The sequence below is a fragment of the Vidua chalybeata genome, chromosome 1 (genome assembly GCF_026979565.1).
Source record: "Vidua chalybeata isolate OUT-0048 chromosome 1, bVidCha1 merged haplotype, whole genome shotgun sequence".
NCBI classification, from domain to species: Eukaryota; Metazoa; Chordata; class Aves; order Passeriformes; family Viduidae; genus Vidua; species Vidua chalybeata.
The window spans coordinates 46,422,377-46,443,272 of NC_071530.1; the positions used below are offsets into that span (position 1 = coordinate 46,422,377).

The 20,896-nt window shown below is 39.8% G+C and overlaps 1 protein-coding gene across 1 annotated transcript in view; it reads left to right on the plus strand.

The window, feature by feature from the left end:
* BMPER (BMP binding endothelial regulator) overlaps nucleotides 1-20,896 on the plus strand; it is a 149,236-nt gene that overhangs the window by 64,309 nt on the left and 64,031 nt on the right. Inside the window, exons 7-10 of the mRNA XM_053960044.1 lie at nucleotides 10,042-10,141; nucleotides 13,398-13,507; nucleotides 14,124-14,264; nucleotides 16,489-16,593. Coding sequence (XP_053816019.1) covers nucleotides 10,042-10,141; nucleotides 13,398-13,507; nucleotides 14,124-14,264; nucleotides 16,489-16,593 — 456 coding nt within the window. The remainder of the gene's footprint in view (nucleotides 1-10,041; nucleotides 10,142-13,397; nucleotides 13,508-14,123; nucleotides 14,265-16,488; nucleotides 16,594-20,896) is intronic.

A 20,896-nucleotide genomic window follows, 5' to 3' on the forward strand; every position in this document is an offset into this window, starting at 1 on the left:
CTTCCAAGAACAACCCTACTTGGTTTTACTCATTTGCATCCCAAAATCTGAAGTTTCAAACCATTCAATAAAATGATGTTCATATTGTCTACAAGAAAGTATCTGCTGAATAGAAAGTCTTTACTTTGCATCTAAATGCCAGATATCAGAATTTGGGCATTTGGAGATTTAATTCACTCAAGTCTTGCAATTTATTCCTGTGGATAACTTAAGGGGAATTATTTAAAACTAATGCTCTAAGGCAAAGCTGTGTGGATACATCTGTAGAGTTTCTGGCTGTGACCAAGTATTTTAAAGAATGATGATGAAGTGAGAATCAGAACTGTCACCTTTCTCAGGGTCACAATCGTACTAGTCTTCTGTGTGTGCAAGGAACACACTGGGGACACTGGAGGGATTTAATAACTGTATCTCTGTGAACAAGCTGTTCAAAAGGAAAAGCTGTTCTCAGAAGGGAGATCAGTACTGCACTGTAATGTGGGAGCTGGAAGTGGGGGTGAAGGGTGTCGTCGATATTTGCCAAAGTGTGGGGTTTATAGGAGTGCCATTTACTGTAGGATGTAGTGAGAAAAGCTTGTGAGGTACTATCACAAAGCTTATGCTGTAGAAAAGGAAGTCAAAAAAGGAGAAAAAACCCTTTTGTGCAAGTTTATCTTATGAAAAGCAAATGATCTTAATATAAATACATTGTGGTCGTGGCTATCATTTTGCAGGCATTGAGTTAGGACTTTGAAACCTTATGCAAATGCACTGGTGGTGTATACACAACTGTACATCCACTGGACTGTGCTTCATGTGTTCTTGATGCCAATGAAAACAAAGCAGGCTCCAACTGATTCAGGGGAAAAGTCGTGGCTGCAAGAAGCCAGGACCTGTTTTACAGAGCTACTGCTCTGCTTCTAATAACTGAAGTTAGGAAAGTCCCTTGGATTTAACCCTAACTTTCTTATTATCTGGAATAGGACATGAATAAGCTGAAGAAGCTTGTTAGTGGTTTTTAATAGTTTTTCTGGCCACAGACAGTTTCCAGCTTAGCATGTTTTATTGCAATTTTTCATAGAAACAGTTCTTTTTAGAAGAGAAATAAATAATCATGTGGCTCACAGCAAAGCTTCCATAGTCACTGGAGACCTCTGGTGCAACAGCTAAATTAATCATGAATAGCTGAACTCCCTTCTGCAGTGGTGTGCCAGAATTGTTTCCTTGCCAATGTCTTTGCTTTCCATCTGCTATCCCCACAAAGCTGCAGCTCTTTTCCCCCAAGGTGGTGAAGAGCCCCCTTTCTGCAGTGTGCAGCTGCCTTCCTGGCCCCTTCCTGCCTAAGTGGTTATATTGGCTCATTTTTCACCATTTCGCCTGTGCAACTTCTGGGACTTTTGTTCAAAGTGCTGTCATCCAAAGTGGACTGAAAATCAATGGAAAGACCCCCACTGGGTTGTATGACCTTTGGAGCAGTGCTTGCCTACATCTTGCCTTAAAATCCACCTCTTCCCCCTGGTGTATATGTTTTAACCTCCGACCTTGGCTCTGTTTGAGTGTGCCCTGTGCAGCAACCGGCAGGGAGATTGGAGGGAGAAGCATAGCCAATATAAAGATGTCTAGTTCATAGAAAACACCAAGGTGTGTGGAGGATAGGGGCTGTGGTACCTGTGGTTGTGGCATTACTGTTATGTAGCTGCCTATTAATAATGAGCTATTTTTAATTTCAGAAGGCTAAAGCCTTTTGATACTATTACCCAGCATAGACTTTAAAAGGCAGTTTAAATAATAAATAATCAGTTTAACAAGATCTGCAGCAAGGAAGAGTTTGATTACTAAGTCAATGAAAGGGCAGCAAGGGATGAAGATGGTGTGAAAGGATTCAGACTAGACGAAAAAATTGGATTTGAGATGCTGGCCAGTCATCTGCATGCTGAAAGCAAGAACTAACCTGCTATGTAGCATTAAGATATTAAGTGTAGTCGGTAAATTTGAGAAAAATTAAGGTAACTTTTTAGATAGTCTCTCACTGGAAAAAAAAAAAAAAGAAAAGTGTTGATCTGTTACTGGAAATAGTGCCTGGGATAATTAAACAGTCCACAAAGGTGCTTGTGTTACAGTGTGAATCCAGCCATCTCTGAGTTTTTGAGAGATACTGTTGTTTCTGTTTTTTTAAATTTTTTTTTCTTAACTTGCTATCAACTAGCAGAAGAAGGAATAGATTACATTGTTAGAAGCTCTGCCTTCTGGATGAAACTTCAGAGACATTAAAAACTACCTAATCAAAGACAGAACAATTTTTAGGATACATTACTTCTGCTTGCAGGAGAGATTTGTTGAGAAAAACAGATATAACCCTGGAAAAAGCCTCAGCTGTTCAGGACTGTCCAGGAGGAGGATCAATAAAATAACAACTCTCACAACAGAACAAATACATGGGCTGCATCTAAAAGCATTCAGCACTTAGGATAGTTGATGGCCAGTCTGGAACACAGGTATTATGAATCCTTGGAGGTACTGGGTTTAAAAAACCAACACAGGAATGTCATAAAGAAAAATGCCTCATCTCATGGGAAAAGTAGTATGGCACATAGACATGTCTTATGTACCCCTGTACCTGTTAGCCTAGGAATAGAGATTGTGTTCCCAGAACAGCAGAAGCAGCAAAGGTTTATTTTATAGATGTGTGGCACTTGATCTGTCCTATCTGCAAAAATATGTGGTTTTCCCAACACCTCCATGACACAAGCACTGAACAAAAGGCAGAAGATCTGGGAGATGCTGACTGGAAGGCCAGCTGCTGCCTAACACTGTAGGATGCTTTCTGGAGTTCATGCTAAGAAAGAAATCAGGGGCTCTCTACTCTCTGCAGCAGTCTGGCGTTGAAAAAAAACTTGTAGGAATTTAATGTCCTTGAGATCATACTGTCATTTTGATTTTTGCTGTTTTGTCACTGTATACCTTTTTCAGAGTAGTCCCTTGATCATTTGTGGCTGGAGCTGGTCAGTGATTCACAAACTACAGGTGTCCCTGGTTTCCATCTGCATAAGCCTTCTTTCCTTAGGAAATCGGCCTGAAAGGGACAAAGTATGCATCACAATTAAACCTTTCAGGGCTTCTAAGAGAAGGGGGGCTATTTACAACATCACTTTCAACAGAGCCAAGAGCTCAGTGTGGAAGCCCTAGAGGGGTGATGGCTGCTGGCTGTTCAGCTGTGTTACTTTGCAAGTAGGCTATTGGGTCAGCAAATGATTTGATTTCGGCTGGATTGTGAAGCCAGATGCAATATCACCCCAGCAACACTTCTGCATAGTGCTGTTAGACTGGAGAAATGTGGCCAAGTGCTGGTTGCACTGTCCCCCAGCTGAGAGCAGAGTGCTGTGACCTCCTCCAGGGAGCCCTTCTCCAGTTCCAGCAATTGTGAAATTTAGGACCAGTGTCTCTGCCTGTGCATACCTTAAAGAAAATTACCATGCAACCCATAATTTCATGTTCCCGAAAGGTCCCTTTCACCCAAGGCAGTAAATACCCTGGTCTTCCACCTCCTCCCACAGGACACTCAGTGCAATTAATGTTTTTGTGAAACTTGAAAGAAGCAGGACCAGCAGCTCCCCAACAGTCTGATTTCAAAGTGGAGAGCTATATTCCAGAAGAGCATACTTCAGTCTCTGGGAGGATGCTGGGATATTTCAGCAAACAAACAGCAACACTCTTCCCTCTACAGAAGAGAACTCTATTTTCTTAATCTAATTAATCCCAGGAAAATGGCTCTTGTGAGCTGGAAGGGATGGCAAGACTGGTACCTACATGTCACTTTGTACACACTGTATTAGGTTAACATAACACATAATTTGGAACACATAACAGTATTTAGAGCCCTCATTCTATCCTAAATAACTAATTAATGAATTAATGTAGTTAATTCTTCAGCAGATGGATATAATCATATACACAGTAACTTCCAATGGAGGGAGACTTTTTGGTTCTTGGTTTTAGGTCAAGTTCTTCTAACTCTGTGACACTTTGCAACTGCACTTGCAATTTGCTAGGAACACAGGGACATAAATTTACATTAGTTGGAGACAAGTAGTCAGACTCTTTTATTATTGCAGCTTGTTGATGACAGAGACTGTACACCTAACAAGTTGTATCATTAGGGTGCATATGGAAAGAAAGGTGGTGGAAGTCAAACTTGTACCCGCTAGAAATTGATGGAATTTTTTATGCTTCTTTTGCTGTGTCAAGGAATGCATTTTCATCAGACTGGGAGTGAAAGTTGAAATAATTTCAAGAATTGTGCCTTTGCTTTGCCCTAGAGTTGGTTTAGTAATTTATTCACGAGAATCTTTTATCTTACTGTTTCTAATCTGTATAGATTTTGAGGTGATTTTTAAGCCATTTAAGAAGATTTATTTATATCCACACCAATCTGTATGACCTGGTATTAAAATGTATGTGAGCTCTACAGAGCATTTGTTTCATACGCAGTTCTTAGGACACTACTTTAGACTGTCACCAAGGCCACTTTCTAAAGCCTTCCCATAGGAGTGATATTGCAGAAAATAGGATTTGAGATCTAGATCCAAAGTTTAAAAATCTGGCACATACAGTATAAATACCTGCAGTATAAATACCTGCTGTTTTGAATTGAAACTCAATATCTCCCTATTCTGAATTTTATCCAACACTTTCTAGAGAGGCATTTTAAAAATCCTAATCTAGACAATAGATCAGGCTGCAGTGATGTGGGAAGCTCTGGCTTGTCTGTCTGATTGATGTGCTGATTGCTTTTATGCTGCGAACTGTATTGCTACTTTGTTCATTTCCTAAAAACCTTCTTCCTCCTGTGACCCTTCCAGGGAACTCTCACTGTGCATGACATGGCTGTTTCAGGGGCCCTGAAATACTATGTAGGGGTGAAGTTATTTCCAGAGGCTGTCCACCCCATGCTGCACCAGCATTCTGACAAGAAGTGGAGTTTCTTTCATCTGTTTTGGGAGAGGACACTTTTCCAGATTAAATTTCCAGATTCAACCCACACTCCTAAGTACAGCATCCTCTCCCTTTTGTACCTGAAGTCTACTTACATGGCACATCAGAGACTGTAATCTGGTTGTAAACTCAGGGTATGGGTTTTCAGGGCACGTGATTCCAGAGGCATTTTGGAGATGCTTGCATAATACATGTTGCTGACCTGGCTTATGTTTTTAGTACACATTTGGGAGATAGTCAAAGTCTTTATTATCACACAGTAGTTAATAAATCAGACAGAGCTCCTGGAGGTCACCAGGGATATGCAAGCCAACACACTGTCCACTTCACCTAGGAAGCCCTATGCTCATCAGCCAATATGGTGTAATGAAATGAGTCCTGGAATGCCTCAATATTTTTTTAATTCCAGAATGGTAATACTCAGGTAATACTTATCGGAATCTCAAATAATATGTCCATCTCTTTATAGGCATATGTCTATTTATTGCCTTTATGCCTTTGCTGCTGTCACAGAAATGATAATGTTTCTTATTATGTCCATGGTGACTGTAGTTACTTGCACTGGGGTGGAGTAGTTGAAGACAAACAGTCACACTGTTGTGCGTTTATTTGGCTTCTCTTGCCACTGGCATGGGGCAGACTTGCTCAGTAGTGACACTGTTGAACTTTCAAAGTTTTTTTTTTTTTTCATGCTGCTGGCGTAAAATCTTTCTTCATAGCTGGAGACAGCCTTGAACATCTGTCTTAGTTCTTACAACAACCCTGCTGAGTCTACAGTGTGTGTCCGACCTTGCTCTTAATGTCTGGAATATGTATCCCAGAGTTGAGAGAAATGTTATTTTGATTTTTTTTTTCCTGTAAGGATAGGCTCACTGGTAGCAAATAAAACCTTTAACACTTCTTCTAGAATGAAAGTTAAAAATAAATGTTTACAATCCACTGAATCCTAAAGCCAGTCAGCACTTAGACAAAATATTTTGCAAAATCAATGGAAATTTTACTTCTGTTAGAGGATGAGAAGTCTTTCAAGTACAAGGTGAACAAAGGGCAAAACTAAGGAGGAATCTTTTTTAGATTATTTATAGATTCATGAAAGCACAGAGATGAAACCTGAAAGTCAAATAGAAAATGAGATACTCACAAGAAACCTGCTTCTTGATAATAGTGATGTTAACCTTTAACCTTAAAAATCATGCATGTAAAATATTATTAACTTTAGACATGCTCATTATCAGTAGCAAACAAATTGGGAGTGTGGAAATCTGTCCTACTGGGATTTCATGAGTGCTTTAAAAATCTGCTGAAGACAAGCTGTTGGTGGTGATCACTTTCTTGCCCTCATGGTAGAGGAAGCCCAAGGCTCTTGGGGATTAATTACAACAGACTCCCAACCTGCAGGCATTTTTCTGCAGACATTTTTTTCTCTGTCTGCCCCAGCACACAGGCTGCACACACGCTGTGCACCAGGCATGTGCGTAGCCTACCCAGAAACTTTGCACTTTGTCCTTCATCCAGTGTGTCCAGCAGTTGATCACAGCCTGGATGGGTGTGTCTCTCAACACTGCCAAGTTACTTGTGTTCTTATTGAACAGCAAAGTAGCATAATTGAGGTAGGAGCTGAGCAGAAGTGAAAGGATGGCTAGATGGACCAGCTCCATGCTTTCATTTAAAGAAGGCTTTGTTATCTTTCTCAAAGATGGACCTCTTGTGGGAGCATTAGAAAGTGCTGTTTCATCTTCCCCTCTCTTCTGTCTCCTGAGAAAGCTGCTTAGACAAGATGAAACCTCAGTCCACACCACCTGCTGAGCTGATGGTTCAGAGCCTTTTGGTTTGTCTTGCAGATATAAGAAGAACATAAGCCAGGTCACCCAGAGATGGCAGCAGGAGACACTGTGTTTTTATTTGTCTACAAGGTGGAAAGTGAATCTTTTCTTTGTAGACAGTAGATTTTTTACAAAATCTAGAAGACTGTGAACTGCAGCAGCCTACTCTGATTCAAGTTTCATGTTAACAATTGCTCAGGGATTTATTTGCCTAGATCTTGAATAGCATTTCTCACAGGAAGCAGGTGTCACTTGTACTTTATTGGTCTGTGCTGGCTTCCAATTCAGGTTTGGTTTTACTGGAACAACTGGAGAGTGTTGCTTCTGACCTGGAGCATTCTGACTGCCTGGGAGATATCATTCAAGGAAATGTGAGCTAAAAGCTGTAGATTCAATTGAGAAGTGGAAGAAGAAAGGTGTTCACTATGCAATTCCCATCCTAGTTTAGGACATCCAAAGACAGTCTTCTTCCTCTCCAGAGTAACTTTTTGCATTGATTTTGGGTTTTTTGTTGAACTTTTGTTGCACTCATTTTTTTCCTACTCAGCTCTATTCCGTGCAATTTAAAGCACTGGCTGCACCAGCTGCTTTGAAAGCAGGTATTCTGAATGCTTTGTGAGTCTTGAATTACGATGACTAAGTCTTTTAAGGAAAAGCCACAATAGAAATATTGTGTGTGTTTTAACATTCAATGAGTGCCCAATGAATTATCTCTCTAAGTTTGGTAGGGCAGGTAGAATTAGTCTTACTTTAAATGGTACAGGTTGGTTTATTTGACTGGTTTTGAACTTGCACTAGCATGGGAGAGCCTATCTGGGACAGCAGCAAGTTAGAAAATAGTTTGGTGTTAAAAGACAGCATTCCAGCTGGAAGCAGGAGTAGCAGTGAGTTGAAGAGACAGGTGGAACTAGTCTTAGTTTTGTGCAGAGGGGCCAGTACAAAAAGTAAGGCAGGAGCTGTAAACAAAAGGCTGAAGTGAGAAAATATTTTACATTATCCATGGCATTTTGTATTTATAAAGATACATATGCAAGAGGCTACAAAGGCTCTCAATAGTGTACTAAGCCTGAGCTTTGATTCAGTCTATCAGAGAAGCACAACTCCATGGCAGTTCTGCAGAGCCACAGTTTATGTGAGTATTAAATGCAGCAGCAAGATTGCAAGAAAGATTGCTCACCATGTGCTGAAGTATTGCTTTAACTTCACAGAATCATAGAATAGCTTGGGTTGAAAGGGACCTTAAAGATTACCTAGGTACAATCCCCCTGCTGTGTGCTGGGACTGCTTTCACTAGACCAGATTGCTCAGTGCCCTATCCAATCTGGCCTTGAACTCTCAGGAATGAAGTACCCACCTCTTCTCCTGGCAACCTGTTCCAGTATCTCGCCACCCTCTCTGTAAAAAAATTTCTTCCTAATACCCAATCTAAGCCTACTCTCAGTTTAAAGCCATTTCTTCTTTTCCTGTTGTTAAATGCTCTTCTAAACAGTCTCTCTCTGACTATTTTGCAGGCTTCCTTCTGGTACTTGAAGGCTGCAATTAGGTCAACTTGAATCCCTCTTTTTTCCAGGCTGAACAGTCCCAGTTACCTCAGCCTTTCCTCATTATCTTCCATGGATATATCCCTGATCCTGTCACCAGTCTGGCTGAGACATTCATGCCCTGCTTTCCCTTTTGCTGAATTGTCACCGAAGTTTGAACTTTGGCTTCTTGTAGCCTTTTTCCCTGGGGTGAATCACAGCACTACTTCAGAGAGCCCTTCTTTGTTTTTTTTTCTTTCATTCTGCACCTGTGTCTCTTCTCACAGAGCTATTCCCTAAGCATGCTAAGGAACATCACTAAAGAATTAATTTAGTTTTGTCAAATTTCTGGTCTGACCCTTAATTTAGAGCAGTCGTTTCAGTCTACAATAAGCTCTGTGTTTCTGCATGCTGCAGTGAAAGAATTACGAGCAGTCCTCAGCCATGTGCACTCAGGATGCTTTGGTAGCCCCATGGGACAGGTAGACTTCAGTGTCTGAAAACTTATTATAGAACAGGGGTACAGTCAGTATGTTATTTTCTGTGCAACAGTGGGCCTATATGTAAAAGCTTTTACATGATTCACGGAGGCCATTAGGAGTGGAGTGGTATGCCATCATTTCAGGCACCGAGCTCTTCAAAATGAATGGCTTTTTCCATCTCTCCCCTGGGAGCCCCGAGAGCCATTCAGCATGTAGGTTGGAGGATACTGTTCATAAGCCTTCAATCACAGCATCAGGAATGCAAAGCTTATTGCTGAGATGAGCCTGCAGCTCTGAGTGATAAATAAGGCAAGACAGCTAGATGAAAAAACCTGACTTTCCTTGCTGAGAAAAAGGTGGACTGATTTTTGAAGTTTGGCGACCTGGACCTTTCATAAGCATATGGAGCACATGGTGGTAGAGGGTCTAGAGCTAAACACATTATTCTGAAGGTGTGATGAAGTAATCAAGCAACAGAGCAAAATGAGAAATAAGATCTCTTTTAACTGACTCAATCTTCTATATGTTTCCTGTGCTTTTGTCTTTGCTTCTGTTTCTGTTATTCATTGATACACCAGGATATATCAAGTCTAGTTTGCTTTATTTTTCTTTGCTTTTTTTTTTTCCTCATTCCTTCCCAAAATTTCATATAACCACTTGGTTTTCAGTCCTGTGAACAAAGCAGACCTTCTGGGTTTGCATAGTTGGCCTTGGAGGCTAACAAGAATGTGCTTTCTTAAGTGCTTTTGGCTTCTGAGGTCACAGACATAGTGGAAGAACACCTGCTCTCATCTTGCTTCAGCACTTAATCCCTGTTCCAGACAAGCCTAGAAGGGCACAACACAGGAGATGAAGAGTAATATAAAAAATTGCTCAATAACTTTTTGGAACATCCAGAAGTCCATGGATAATGATTTTATTTTCCCTGGTTTTATCATATCCACACCATGAAATAAGATAGAAAGACTGCTTCTTCAATTACTGCATTCATTGTTTGAGAGATTGAAAAAAATGTGGATAATCCAAGGTCTCTGCAAGCAATATAGAAAGTCTTGAAGGACAGTTGTACTTGTCCTGTATGCCTGATGCAAGCTAAAATTTCTGTTGGCAAATACAGCTTCGGTAAGGCTTTTCAAGACTTTGTTGCCTTTGTGTGTGTGTGTGTGTGTGTGTGTGTGTGCACGCGCACACATTTACTTGATATTTTGCTTCAATTTTTTTCTAATGGAGCCTGTTTTCATACAGGGTGGCAGGACACAGTGTATCCAGGAAGTCTGCCCCATTCTCTCATGTCCCCAGCACCTCAGTCACATTCCTGCTGGACAGTGTTGCCCCAAATGCTTAGGTGAGTGATTTTTTTCCCTAGGAATTTTGTAATTAATACAATACTGATAAATTCCAGGAGGTGAAAGAGACTCTATTGCTCAGAGTTTATAATCCACAGATTATGAACAGGTAATCAGGATCAGTGTAGGGTTGTGGTGGGTGGTACTAAGCAAGCAGCTGCAGAAGAGCATTTGAGCATAGACTAGTTGCCTTGCTTACAAGAACAAATATAGGGATATTTGTTTGCCAGCTTCATTATATATTTTACAAAGGAGGTTGAGTGGGGAGGAAATGCCACTCCGCTTCTTTGAGTTTGCCACAAGAAAAAGGCATCACCATCTCACATTATTACTTGAGAGAGCAATTGCATTCTTAATTTTGTGGAAATGTGGGTCAGAGGAAACTTCTGAACTGACATTGCATTTTTAGAAACTGTTGTCAGAGAGGCCACGGATCCAGGAGTCCATCTCATGATTGCCTTCTCAAGGTGGAATCACACTATCATCCAGGAATATTTTCAATTACATCTTTTCAACACATTTTAAAGGTGTGAATCATAGGCCTCTAAGAATGGCTGGTTCTTCCAGGTCATGCAAGCAAGGCAGTGACAAAATAAGGCACTGCCTTGTTTTGTTCTTTGTCCACAGATTCCACAGGTTAACATTCCAGCTATTTAATAAACAAGGAATGCTTACATCGTACCAAGTAAATTGACTTTAGTTTGGTCTATGGGGTTATAACTAGGTTTGGAAAAAATTCAGAGCTAATTACTCCCAGCTCTTCAACGGAAACTTTTTGTAATTGTGACTATATTTTTACCTGAAATCTCTTAACAGATCTAGGTTAGGGATATAGAGATGTCTGGCCTTGGAGCAAGCAAAGCTATATAGAGTTCTGGTTCTGATAATACTTAACATTTTTGACTGCTTGAAACAAATCTGAATTTATTTATTTGCTAATTGAGAAGTGCTATAGATAAATAAATGTCTGCCTGGAACATTCAACCACTGTACTAGAGAGTAATGCATTCAAGAATGAAATGGAGAGGAGAACAGTTCAAATGCTGAGCTTCTGTTTTGGCTGAGGACATTTTCCTTTCCTTCTGAAAACTCCCCTTGTCCTCTCCTCCCCATGCTTTTCCTGACTGAACTTTCCCCAGGCATTCAAAATGCAGCTTTTTGACTAATTCAAGGGGATCTTTCTACAATTTTTTCCCCCTTAGAATGTAAACAAATTCAGTAATAACAATGAATTTCATTTTATGTGGTTTTTATGCTAAAGCATTTCATATACCTGGGAATAGATTATGTCTACTTACAGGGAAGTGTTAAAAGTTTTGGTGGGGAGGTACAGCCAAGGAATGAGTAACACACTGCATGGCAGTTGGGAAGGAGAAAAGTTTCCAGGGATGCTGAGGCATGTTTTTTAAAGTATCGTGTGGAAGACCTCCCTGCAACTGAACTCCAGATATTCAGAGTACATAGCTTAGAAGAATGCTGTGGACTCTACTGGGACTTGAATTAGTTTAACTAGTTGTTATGAGCCAGCAAAGACAACCATTAAGCCAATATCTTCATCACCACATCTTTTAAAGTGGTGTCTCCTTTGACAGTGGTTTTTAACCAACTACGTTGGCCACCCGGAATTGTGCTGAGCGGTTTGCCAGGCATGGCAATAGGGTGTGGGAGAGAACTGGTCTTTTGTTCACGTGCTGACACAAGCTCTGCAATTGAAGTCTTGGCCCCACAGAGAGCAGCAGAAGTGTTGTTACAGGCAAGACTATGGCATGGCTTTGTCTCTAAGTAGTTCATGGATGTAGAGCAATTTCTTTTGAGGCTACTGAGCATCCTCAACTGATTCCTTATGTCAGTTCTGCAAGAGAAATTAAACCATTTGAGAAAGACACATGTCCAGTGAAAGGAAGGCTGGCCATGCAAGCCCATATTAATTCCAAGTAGCTAATTTGTATGAGAGTGATGTTTAAATTGTGTCTAACTGAACAAAAGCAACTGTTTAATAACTTTTGTTTAACTTTCACTTTATAAAAACTGAAGGCAAATCCAATGGAGTTTGCTGTGTGCTTATCCTTTTGTTCACTTATATCTGAGAGGAAAATGGAACTTTTTTAAGATGCTGTATATTTATCAAGAATTATTGAAAAAGGAAGGAATTACAGTGTGCCAAGCCGTGATGGTTTGAAAGCTAAAATATTGGCCTAGTACTTAGTACTTCTAATATGTACTTCTAATAAGTACTTCTTAGTACTTCTAGTATGTAGTTAGAGTAGGCATTCCTTACCTTGGATTTGATGCCTATTAAATATTAGACCTCAGAAATAATAAGGTAGGAGAGTGACAACTACTCATAAAAGAACTTATTAGTTGGCTGCCTCCAAAAGTAAACAGGGCAATTCAAAATTAGAAAGGCAAGTATACTGTTTTTGTGAAGAGCTCATGTGTATGTACTATAATGCTCTCTTTTAAAAATAACTTACTGGGAAAGAAGCTGAGGAATAAGAGAAGCTTACAGGAATGCAAACTGTTCTAACTTGGATCTGAAAGTGCTTGCGGGATTGCACGACTTCAGGAAGGATTTGATTTTGGTGCTGCCTTTCCTGTGTAGTGCCCCAAACTCTTGCCTCACTCCTATTGAACCCAAATAGTTTGCAAATTATGGAAACGAAATATCTTGTGTTGCCTTCATTCTATTAATAAACAATGCAAATTCCTGTATTTCTTGCAGCATTGTGAACACATGGTACAAAAATACTATCTTAATGAGATGGGACAAGACCTATGATTTTTTTTTTTTTTGGATCAGTGTCACTGAATTGATTTAGCTTGGCTGCTATGAACCCCTGAGATAGATATGCTGAATGAAGTTAACACTGCTCTATTTGATAAGTTATTGCTTTAAGTTAAAGACTGTTTAAACTAGTTTAAGTGTACCTACCTTAAGAGTTTGCAGTGCTTACTTTTTATTCCTTTAGCTGCACTGTGCACTTTATGATGAGAAGAAGAAATAATTTTCCTTTATAAACATGCTATAAATCATTTATATTCCATCCCACGGTAGAATTTGTAGAGATGAATGTGTACTAAAAGAATACTGAACTGTTAAAAGTACATATTTTTTTCACACTGAAGTGGAAACACATAGCAAATGACATATTGCACATAAATTTGTTCTGGTGACATTAAGCCCTACTATTTTTGTTGACAATGTGGCATATTTTCAACCACATTTTGTTTCTGTTACTGTTTATTTATATTCAGGACAGAGGAAAGTGTTTGACCTCCCATTTGGAAGCTGCCTCTTTCACAGCAACGTGTATGATAATGGCTCCTCCTTTATGTATGACAACTGCACAGTATGTATATGTAAGGTAAGTCCATAATGCTTTGATCTTGTGTGCTGATGGTTGTCTGGCTTAGCAATAATTTGTAGGGCTGTGTAATTGTAAGCCTGATACTGTTCTTTGGCATCTTGTGTGGTCTCAAAGAATCTGATCTGAAGAGCACTTGCAGTTGTGCTAGGAAAGTTTAAAACCTTACTGGCTCCCTCAGCTGAGACATGTCTCACCCTGTGTGATGCAAAATAAAGTTACTCAGATCATGTGCTGCTCTTTAAGACTGCATTAGAATGGAAGAGGAGTTTCTAAATGACGAATTACCATGTTTCTGCTGAAAGTCAGTGTTTTTTATTTAGTTCCCTAACATGACTGCAACAACGTACATTTTTTTACCAAGGCAAAAAAATAAAAGTGCCACCAAATCAGTGAGATTTTGCAGGCCAACAGAATTAGAAGCTGGGCCTTAGCTTCACAGACCATGAAGGATTCCCTTTATCTATAAATAATATCTGTTTTCTCTGAGCTGGCCTATTCAAAGCAGCTGGCCTGTAGCTTGGGTGGATGCAATGACTGAGCAAACAGAAATATATAAGACACACAAGAGCAGAAACATCTTGGTGGTGATTTTATTTTTCACCCTTGTACCTAGGATTCAACAGTGATATGTAAGAAGAGGTGCTTACTTCCTGGTGAATGCAATAAAAACAAAGACCACTGCTGCAAGGAGTGTGTCTCATACATCTCTCCTGAGGAAGTGAAAGTCTGCAAGTTTGGCAATAAGATCTTCCAGGTAAGTTTTCAGGTGTGGCTCAAGGGTAGGTGCCATTGTAACAGCCAAAATAGCTGTAAATAGAGTTTGCTGTAAATTAGTATTCTGGTTTGTTTTTAGCAGAATTCTCACCATCTTTGCAAAATTTGCCATCTTTTTTTTTTTTTTTTTAAGTTTCTATAAATTCTGCTGATAGTCAAGAGTTAAAGATTAGTTCCTCTTTGAATGTTACATGTGGTCTCCCCCTCTGTATGTAGATGTTCAAGCTGCTGTTTCACGACAATTGATGCATTTTTAGTAAGAGATACTAATGCTCTGCTTTCCCAAACAAACACTACTACTCATGGAAAAGATATTCTGAGTGGTATGTAGGCTTTATTGGCTGAGCCAAAAAGTCTTTTCCATAACTGAGCCTACAGGAGCTTTGTAAAGTTCGTTTTGGCTGAAAGTTACTTGATTTACTACATTTCATGTCGCTGCTAAGGACAGCACCCCTGACATCTTATACTAGGATAGCCATGTAATAACTCTTACCTACTGCACTCTCACCCAATGTATTCAAATCACAAGGGATTCCCTGCAGAACACTTCTGCTGTTCTTGAGACCCCATTTGTTTTTCCAAGTGGTGCAGCTTTTTTTCACACTGTGTCAGAAAAAGATTCTGTCACCTCATGGGCCATCTGTGAATTTAGAGACCCTTGGATCAGATCAAATGTTAAGTCCTGTGTGAATACTTGGTTTGCTCAGCCAGAATTGCTTCCCATTTATTCCATCTTTTGTGTACATAGCAGAAGTGTTTATTCTGGAAATTACATGTGAACCTACTGTACTCTGAGACTATGCTCCATCTGATTGGCACTTTCACACTGGCACCATTGTGCTTCACGAACAAATGCCTACTTCTTAGGCACCCAACTAAAATATTCTGCTTCTTGTGAAGATTTTATTATATTACTAATATTATATGGAGTGTGAAAAAATAACGAGACAGTACATCCATTTCTGGTCTTGTGTGCAAAAAAGTAAATTCAGTGTTGCTCTGTTGAAGTCAATGGTCTAACATAGGTAGAACGGGTACAGCAAATGTGTTTTTGCACTCCTGTGCAAGACCAGCTGTAAGACAAAAATTCAGGGCAGCTGCATGCAGTCATCTGTGATGTATTCTGGTACCTTGGCAGAGGCCTGGTGAGTGGTCATTAGAGACTGAAGAACATCAGAAACACCAGGCAATAGAAACATGCCCTAGAAACAAAAAATAGGAGAGAGACAGCCTTTGATGAAGCAAGCTGAGCTGAATAAGTTAGGCTCCTTGGCATTTCAGATATAGTCTGTTTCTGTTTCTGGTCAAAACATCATGTTGAGGTGGGCACATAATTACTCACAGCTGTCTTGTTGAACTGCCTGTTCCTGTCAGGTCTATCCTCACCCTTCCTTCCCAGCAGCCCTGCAAACAGAAAACATGCACAGTTTGGCTCTAAGCGGACTAGCATTAGACTGTAAGTGGGTGAGACAGAATGTTTTAGGAACCACACTTGGCAGATGCAACACCATGTAAAAAGGAGCCAGAGCAGTTCCACAAGCAATTCATCCCAAGTGGGGGCAAGACCATGAGGCATATTATGCTCTGCACTTTATATTTTCAGAGCTATACATAGGCTGTCTTACCTGCTCTGCTTTTGAGAGATTCAGCACTGTATCTCTTCTAAATATTTTCAGATGTTTAGCATATTAAATATCTGTGAAAGTGCTTTAGTAATCTAAATTAGAATTATTTGACCATTCCTGCCCTATGTTGAAATGATGCTACTACATATGGGAATAAATTCACAATCTGCTGACATCTTAATCAAATATTTTCATGTGCAACAACTTAAAGACATCACTCAACCCAGTGAATCAGGTTTTTCTTAAATCAAAATTTATGGCAGGTGTGATCCCAACTCAGACGCTTATTGGAGAGAAAACAATGCAAATAATCAGGACACTGTTGAAAAATGCAAATGTGATTTGGTTAGCTTTGGAAAAATTAATTTCTTACCAAAAAGGCCAAAGGGAAGAAAACCTGACTGAATTTGATTTCTGTCTTGAATCCAACTGGCCAAGGACAGACACCTCAAAATAATTTAGACTAAACAATGACACAATGCCAACAGGGAAATTCATCCTTTCTTGTGCAATGATACATTGCTGAAATAGCTTCTTGTTGCCACCCCAGCTGATACTATATCATGTTCCCTCTTGCAGGACGGAGAGATGTGGTCCTCTGTGAACTGCACCATCTGTGCTTGTGTGAAAGGCAAGACAGAGTGTCGCAAGAAACAGTGCATTCCAGTCAGCAGCTGTCCTCATGTGAGTTTTTTAAAAGAACTGTGCTTTCTTCTCTTTTCTGCTCCAACATTATCTTTTCCAGTGTTTCTTGGAAGTGTGTGCATGGCAGTGGGGTGTGCTGTTTGGAAATAAGGGCTCATCTGGAATGTTAATTTAGGTTGGAATTCCCCAAATGTGCTACTGTTATCCTGAATATGGTTTTCCTGCCTCTGTCCTTGCTCTGAAGTCTCTGTGCTCCTCCTCTCCTTCTCCTTTAACTTTCTCTGTCCCAAGTATCTGCATTGGAACAGTTATTTTTTGACTTTTATTTAATAATTTTATAGAGTGGTGAGATGACTGTGTTAATATTTCAGTAGTGTGTATATTGTTAAGGCAAGCCACAGGAGGTTGTTTTACTTGCATTTCTCAGTGCATATGAGGCTTAATACTTGGTTGAAAATGTAAATTAGACAAATCAAAGAAAATTAGTTCAACCAAACCATGCTGGTTTCACTAAGGTTGTGGCCTGGGTATTTTTTATTTGAAAGTCTGAAGTAAACCCAAAGAATGCTATAATTGTAACTTAATGGCATAAAAAACTAGCTTTACTTGAAACCCTGAGCTAAAATCAACCTTTGTTTCTTGCATTTCTGACACTGACAAATTATTTTGGTCTTACGGCTCAAGCTTTCACAAGATGGAGCTCTAAATAGCACCTCATGTAAGGGCAGATCTTTGAGCAAAACTGCAGAAGAGAGAGCCAAGTTGTTAGCATTACACCTTCTCAGTGTTTCCGTCTTGATCCTGGAAGCCAGTGGGGAAAATGTGAATCACAGACACCTAAATATAAAATTTTAAAATTAAAACCTCTTAGTTTGTAAAATTTTATATATGTAAACTTTTGACAGAAGCGGTGGTATAATAAAGAGCATGCACCTTGGCACTTCCCATTCTGGTGTGACAGTGGCCTTCAAGATCTCAGAAGAGGGAACGTCCTTTTCCTATCACTCTGGCACTCACTGCAGAGGGCAGTTCTCCTCCTAATGGGTCTCAAACAAGATGCTGCATACACATCAGGAAGTGTGAACAAACGGAGCTGTTCTTCTGGGAATGTTATATAGCTCATGGCAGTCAGGTTTGCTACCTTCATGCCATTCACAGTATAAACAGGAAGTGAGAGCTTGGGTTCTTCAGGTCTCACACACACTGCATCGCATTTATATTTTCCTTGTGCTGATGCATTTTAAATGTTTAAGGTGCTTCTGAGATCAAGTAGCAAATATGACATAATAGCAATCTTTAGTGAAGTACATCACTTCAGCTGTATCCATATATAAATTTGAGCATTGAGATGATCAGTTGAAGTGGCTTCTAAAGTGAAAATAGTGGTGTGTAAAAATTCACCACTGACAGTGCTGCAGGGTATAAGTGAGACTGACAAACTCATTCAGTGATGCTAGAGAACCTGCTCCAAGGCTAGTGTGAAGTCCTAAACTGCCCTTGACCTCTGAAGTGAGTCCACAAACAAGGTCTGGTTCCTTAGGGCTGGAAAGACCAGTTTTGTTACCCTGCAGCACCATTCCCCCAGTATATAACAAGTCAGCCAGGTCCCCACATTAAAATGCAAGCTGCAAGCAAACTCACCCTCCTGCACAGGTACACACTGCATTTCTGCCCTTCCAAGCTAAATTGGAAGGAGAAGTATGAGAAAGAATGTAAATTCTAGAGTAAGATTTATTTGCCTATTCCAAGTGGGTACCAAGTAGTTTTAAAGCAAATAATATATGCTAATTGATTTAAATCTTTTACTTTTCATCTCTGCTCCACTATCTTTGATGAGACTTTATGTCATAAATCTATAAATATCACTTAAACACACCACATTTTTCAAGGTAAAGATATATTAGTGGTTCTGATACTGACATTCTGAATATCGTGCATAGAGTTATGCTACTGTCTTCGCAAACTGTAGATGTGTCCATTCCTTTTTTCTCTTCACAATATTTTTGACAGTAAGCAGTCTCCACTGACTGTTGAAGGCTGTTGTGGAATAAAATATGGTTTAATGTGCCTTAGGTGTCAGGCAACATAAAGTTATCTCATTAAATGTGTATTATTATACAGACAACTGAGTGTGAAAGGATTGAAGATTCACAAAGAGTTTAGAATATTATTCTTTGACTTAAACACTTTATGCAGTTTTAATACTCTTTGCATGATATTGTGGGTGGGGTTTTTGGTTATGGAATTTTGTTTTATTTATCATAATAAATTTCAGTCAATTATTTCTTGAAAGCATGGGTTTCAAAGTGTAATTCTGTAGAAATTTCCAATACTGCACAATAATTTGTATTATTCAAACTATTTGGTGCAGACAGACATATTTTTTAAGATTGCTTCTGCCATTTCTTTAGTTTTCTTGATAGTGCTAGACAAAACATTCTGTTTCTTTTGCTCTTTTCTTTTTGGAGCATTTAATCCTATATCAGCAATTGAAGGAAATGTCTTTTTTAGATTCTTTTCATCTGCTGTGAAAGCAATATATTTTTCAAATTTAGTCCCTCCTGTCACATTTATAGTAAGATTGGTCTTCCTTGGCTTTCTAGTGAGCCTTGTGGCTTGTGGTTTCTTTTTGTTACTTTCTGACCACTGACTCCACACAGATATTTCCTATCTCAAGTTACCTGGAGTGCCAGCCTGCAAGGTGCGGTGCATACTGGCCCCCATTCAGCAAAGCTATTAAGCATGTGGCCAGTTCTGCTGAAGTTAGTAGGCCCTCCATGCGTGCTGAAACTTAAACACATGCTTAAATACTTTATAAAAAGGGAACAATCTCAACATTTGGCAAGACTGAGTTTCAGAAATCCTTTAGACTTCTTACTGAATTCGCTATTTACTTGCCCTAGCTCTGTTCTGTTTGTTCCTTGCCTTGTGCCATCTCCTTTCTGATTACCCATCCTTATAATTTGTCACCTTGCCCCCTTTCCTCATGCCTTTGCATTACTCACTAACATCTTAGTCTGTGGTAATTATCATGTCATCAGTGGTCATGAACATGTCTCTTTTTGTACTGCTAGAGGAGAGCTTGGTGAATTTTACAGCATATAACCTTTTCTGAGCTCCAAGGCTGTGCAAAAGTTAATAGAATTAAATTCATGGCAGGTGAAGACATTTGCAGGGTTCGAGTCTGTGGGTAAATTTTGAACCCATGAACTTCAAGTGAGCTGAAAATTTATTCAGAACACGTTCTTCCATCTCTAGAACAGACTGCATATAATGTTATACACATCTGTTATTATTGCAAACAAAAAGTTGCTGTTTTTACTCTAGTGCCAAATGAGGCACAAAAAAACAACAGCTGTTGCTATTGCACAACCCAACAACCCCCTTTCCCCCAGCAATTAGTCTTGCCTTAAAAAAAAATAGAAAATGAAAACCTCAGACACAAAATTGAAAACCCCATAAAAAGGAAGAAAAATCCCTGAAAATAAATAGACTCAAATGTGGTCTGCTTATAAATATTCATAGGGAAAAATGGGATCACATCACTTAGCCCACTCCTAAGGGAACCCTCAATGCTAACGAACTCTTGCAGCACATGTTAGCAATAATGGGTTTCCTTATTCTACAAGACAAAAACAGGATCTCGGGCCAACATGGTGGCTCAAGTAACCAGCCTCAGCAGGCTGCCTTGGAGATTTCAATTTCACTTGAATTCTTGCCACTTCCAGCTCGGCTGATGATTTCAACTCTTGTTGAAACAGAGAGGTAAGGCTGTGTAGTGTAGTGTGTGGCATTCAGCTGCATGTCTCCATTCCTACAAATATGTGTTGCTATTTATATATGGCTTTTCTGTGTGGTTTTAAGGGTTCCACCTTTAAGGTTGCTTGGTGGGTCTCCCTGTTGCAGCCTGGTCCTCAGCTATTCTCTTTGCCCAGGGACCTGGGAGTCACACAAACATTTAAGTGCTGCTCACTCTGCCAGTGCAAGTCTGATCCAGCCTTTTTCTTAAGTCCAGATGTGTCTCAAGTCTGTTCACATGAAGTTGCATATTCAAAGCTTGCACTGAACTGGGCCCTGTGGATGATGTGCCCATGTGCATTCATGACCAAGGATTCATTCATGCCATGTGTGTACATCAAGCAAGAGCAGGATGGAACATGCTCCACTCCAGTTTGCTAGAAGATACTTGGAGTTCATGCCTCTCCATGCACATTGTCAAAGCTTGGCAACACTGTAGGCAGAAAACAAGGCAGACAGCAACAGGGCTGCCTGTGCCTGCTTCCCCACTCTTTGCAGAGACCTATCACCTTTTTTTTTGTCTATTTTCACAATTTTTCTATAC